The sequence below is a fragment of the Frieseomelitta varia genome, unplaced genomic scaffold, assembly GCF_011392965.1.
Source record: "Frieseomelitta varia isolate USP_RPSP 00005682 unplaced genomic scaffold, Fvar_1.2 scaffold_6, whole genome shotgun sequence".
In the NCBI taxonomy this organism is placed as follows: Eukaryota; Metazoa; Arthropoda; class Insecta; order Hymenoptera; family Apidae; genus Frieseomelitta; species Frieseomelitta varia.
This window is the reverse complement of record NW_025110367.1, coordinates 32,066-34,844: the sequence shown is the minus strand read 5'-3', so window position 1 is coordinate 34,844 and position 2,779 is coordinate 32,066. Positions and strand designations below refer to the sequence as shown.

The 2,779-nt window shown below is 32.8% G+C and overlaps 2 protein-coding genes across 2 annotated transcripts in view; one reads left to right on the top strand and one right to left on the bottom strand.

Annotated features, from left to right (window-relative positions):
* The window catches only part of LOC122534457 (26S proteasome non-ATPase regulatory subunit 1-like), a 7,725-nt gene extending 7,203 nt beyond the window's left edge, over nucleotides 1–522 (top strand). Inside the window, exon 4 of the mRNA XM_043665096.1 lies at nucleotides 176–522. Coding sequence (XP_043521031.1) covers nucleotides 176–246 — 71 coding nt within the window. The 3' untranslated portion in view covers nucleotides 247–522. The remainder of the gene's footprint in view (nucleotides 1–175) is intronic.
* The window catches only part of LOC122534458 (5-hydroxytryptamine receptor 1-like), a 46,423-nt gene that overhangs the window by 25,982 nt on the left and 17,662 nt on the right, over nucleotides 1–2,779 (bottom strand). The window lies entirely within an intron of this gene.

Below are 2,779 nucleotides of genomic sequence, written 5' to 3'. Positions count from 1 at the left end.
AAAAAAAAAAAAAAAAAAAAAAAAAAGAAACTCCAAGGTTGAAGACCTCCTTGAAACTGCCAGAGATTCAATTCGATTCGATTCTTTTTTCGTTTTTTTCTTTTCTTTCTCATCGCACTCGCCTTAACAAGACGTTACGTTCGCATTAGGTTTTATTGCCATTGTTACGTTGCAGCATACGGCCCCCATCCGGAGGAAGAACAGGAAGCTGAGCCGCCGGAGCCGTTCGAGTACACGGAGGATTAAACAGTGACAAGCTGAGAACAACCTCCGTTCCGACTTTTAACGTCTGACTCTGACGCGACGCAAATTACTCATACACGCATACGCACTATAGCTCGCTGTTTCGTATAGTAGAGGCAAACAGAATCGGGGCCATCCCCTGTTCTTTTTTTTGTATAATTAATTTTCGTCGTCGTTGTGCCGACGAACTGACGGTTGTTCAGATTATTTATCGTCCAAGCAACCAAGAAACCGCCACGCCGTTTCGTTGTTTTTTAATAAATGTATAATTTGCTCTGACATTTGCTGCGTGTTGTTTATTGAAAACCTTGTGGAGAAAGGGAGACTTTCACGGTGGCAAACAGCTCGCTCTTGTATCGGTTTTTATCAGTTCAGTTCACTTTGAGTGTTTTTTTTTTTTTTTTTTAACTTTGTTTTGGGAATTTCCTGCAAAGTAACTGTTGTACATTTTGCAGTCAAATTGACAAGGTTGGTTCGTACGTATTTCAACGACGTTTTGAAATTTTTTGGGACAAAAAAAGTGCATACTCGTCAAACAAGACTCGTCTCACGGTGTCCATGGATTCCGGCCATTCTGCTTGTCGGAAATAAAAAAAAAAAACGTAAATGTTCCTTAATTAGTATGAGTTTGACTATAGCAGGTATCAAAACAAAAGGGAAAAGTCGTAATTAAAAAAAAATTGGCGATACTTTGAAGTTCGATTATCGACTTTTGCACGTTTCTTGTTAAACTTCGAAAGCCTAAGAGAAATATACAAAATAAAATTTTTTGGTTGATTCTGTTAGGGGCTATAGTCACACACACATACTAAATGCGTACTTAAAATTTCGAGTCAATTGGATCAAGTAGATTTTGAGTTATCGTGGACACCGTTCTGAAAGACATAGTTTCCAGAAAAATATCTTTAAAGTTTAGTATAAATTCGTCCTTCAAACAACCATAACTTCGTTAATTTTAGGAGTTCACGTGAAAGGCTGCAGAGATTTATTTTTGAAACTTTGCTCTTTTAAGAATATGCAAAAAGAGAAAAGATCGATTTTTCAAAAAGTACTTGAGCATACTCTTCGAATTTCATACTTTGTTTCTGAAGAAGTTCCGAAGGAGAAATGCAAAATACAGACACTAAGTATGCGATGAAGCGATATTGTCTTTGTTCAGTTTTTTTCTTTCCACTTTCTTTTGTTATTAGGGTTTTATTATTTTCTCTCTCTCTCTGTCAGGAACGCTACGAGTAGAATTATTCCTCAGAAATATTTTTTTTTTAAATACTGGCTTTACAGTTCCTTTATATTAAAGTAGTTCATACGTCGAGGAATGGTAGGTATCACGTAAATAACAATAATCCGTTTGGAATCAACCTGATCAACTTCGATAGATTGGAAAGCAGAGAAAGATGACGCGTAAATTTCAAATTTGCTCGATGCATCTGTGGAAAATTGGAATGTTGATACGTAATATTTAATAAAGCAATTTTTATTCAAAGTCTTTAGTTCCATTTGCTTACTTAAAAACACAAATGTGGGTGCAAATGAAAATTCGCAGTCGTTCGAGTCATGTCATTTTATCTCATCTTTCGGTGATAAATAATTCGTTCTTAAAACGATAATCATAAGTTTGCTTACACTTTCGCGAAAATTCGACAAAAATTCCGATTTCTTCTCCCGAAAGCATTCGTCTCCTCTGCCGCGTTCGCCGCGAATTATTCTCAGTAATCTGTTTTGAAAATGGCGTTTTAAGGAAGCGCTTCACTCGGCTCATCCGCCATCCGCAAGATCGTGAGCCCTGAATTCTACAAACAAACGTTCGCGTAAGCTCCTTCCGGGGACGGCGAATTTATACTTTCAGCAGCTGTTATACTTTCAAAGTTGAGGCTCGTAAAAAAAGTTGCGCGTATATCGCCGCTGATTCATGACCCCGTGTAATGAAGTTCTAACAACTTTATTTTAAATCTAAATATTCAACAGTATTGTGGTATAGGTTCCCTCTCTTTCTCTCCTGATTTCACATCCGAGCGTCGAACGGAATTTCAAATGCGATTAAACTTTGAAAAAAGTGGAAACTTCCACTCGTATTTACTTGATATTGCGGTTGCATTCTGCGGATTACACTTTTCTCCGAGTATTTCTCATGGATTTTGTAAGATTATTCTTTTACGAACAGTTTTTGAAAATTTTACTTCAGAATATTAAACTGTGATATATTATAAATATAATAAATAATATAATATAAATAAATAAATATATATATAATAAATATTTAATTATATAATATAAATATATATATATGTAATAAATGTAATGAATAATAAGCATTTAATTATATAATATAATAAATAATATAATATAAATATATATAATAAATACAATAAATAATAAATATTATATAACATGATAAATAATATAAATATATATATGTAATAAATATAATGAATAATATAATATAAATATATATAATAAATACAATAAATAATAAATATTATATAATATGATAAATAATATAAATATATATATGTAATAAATATAATAAATAATAAAT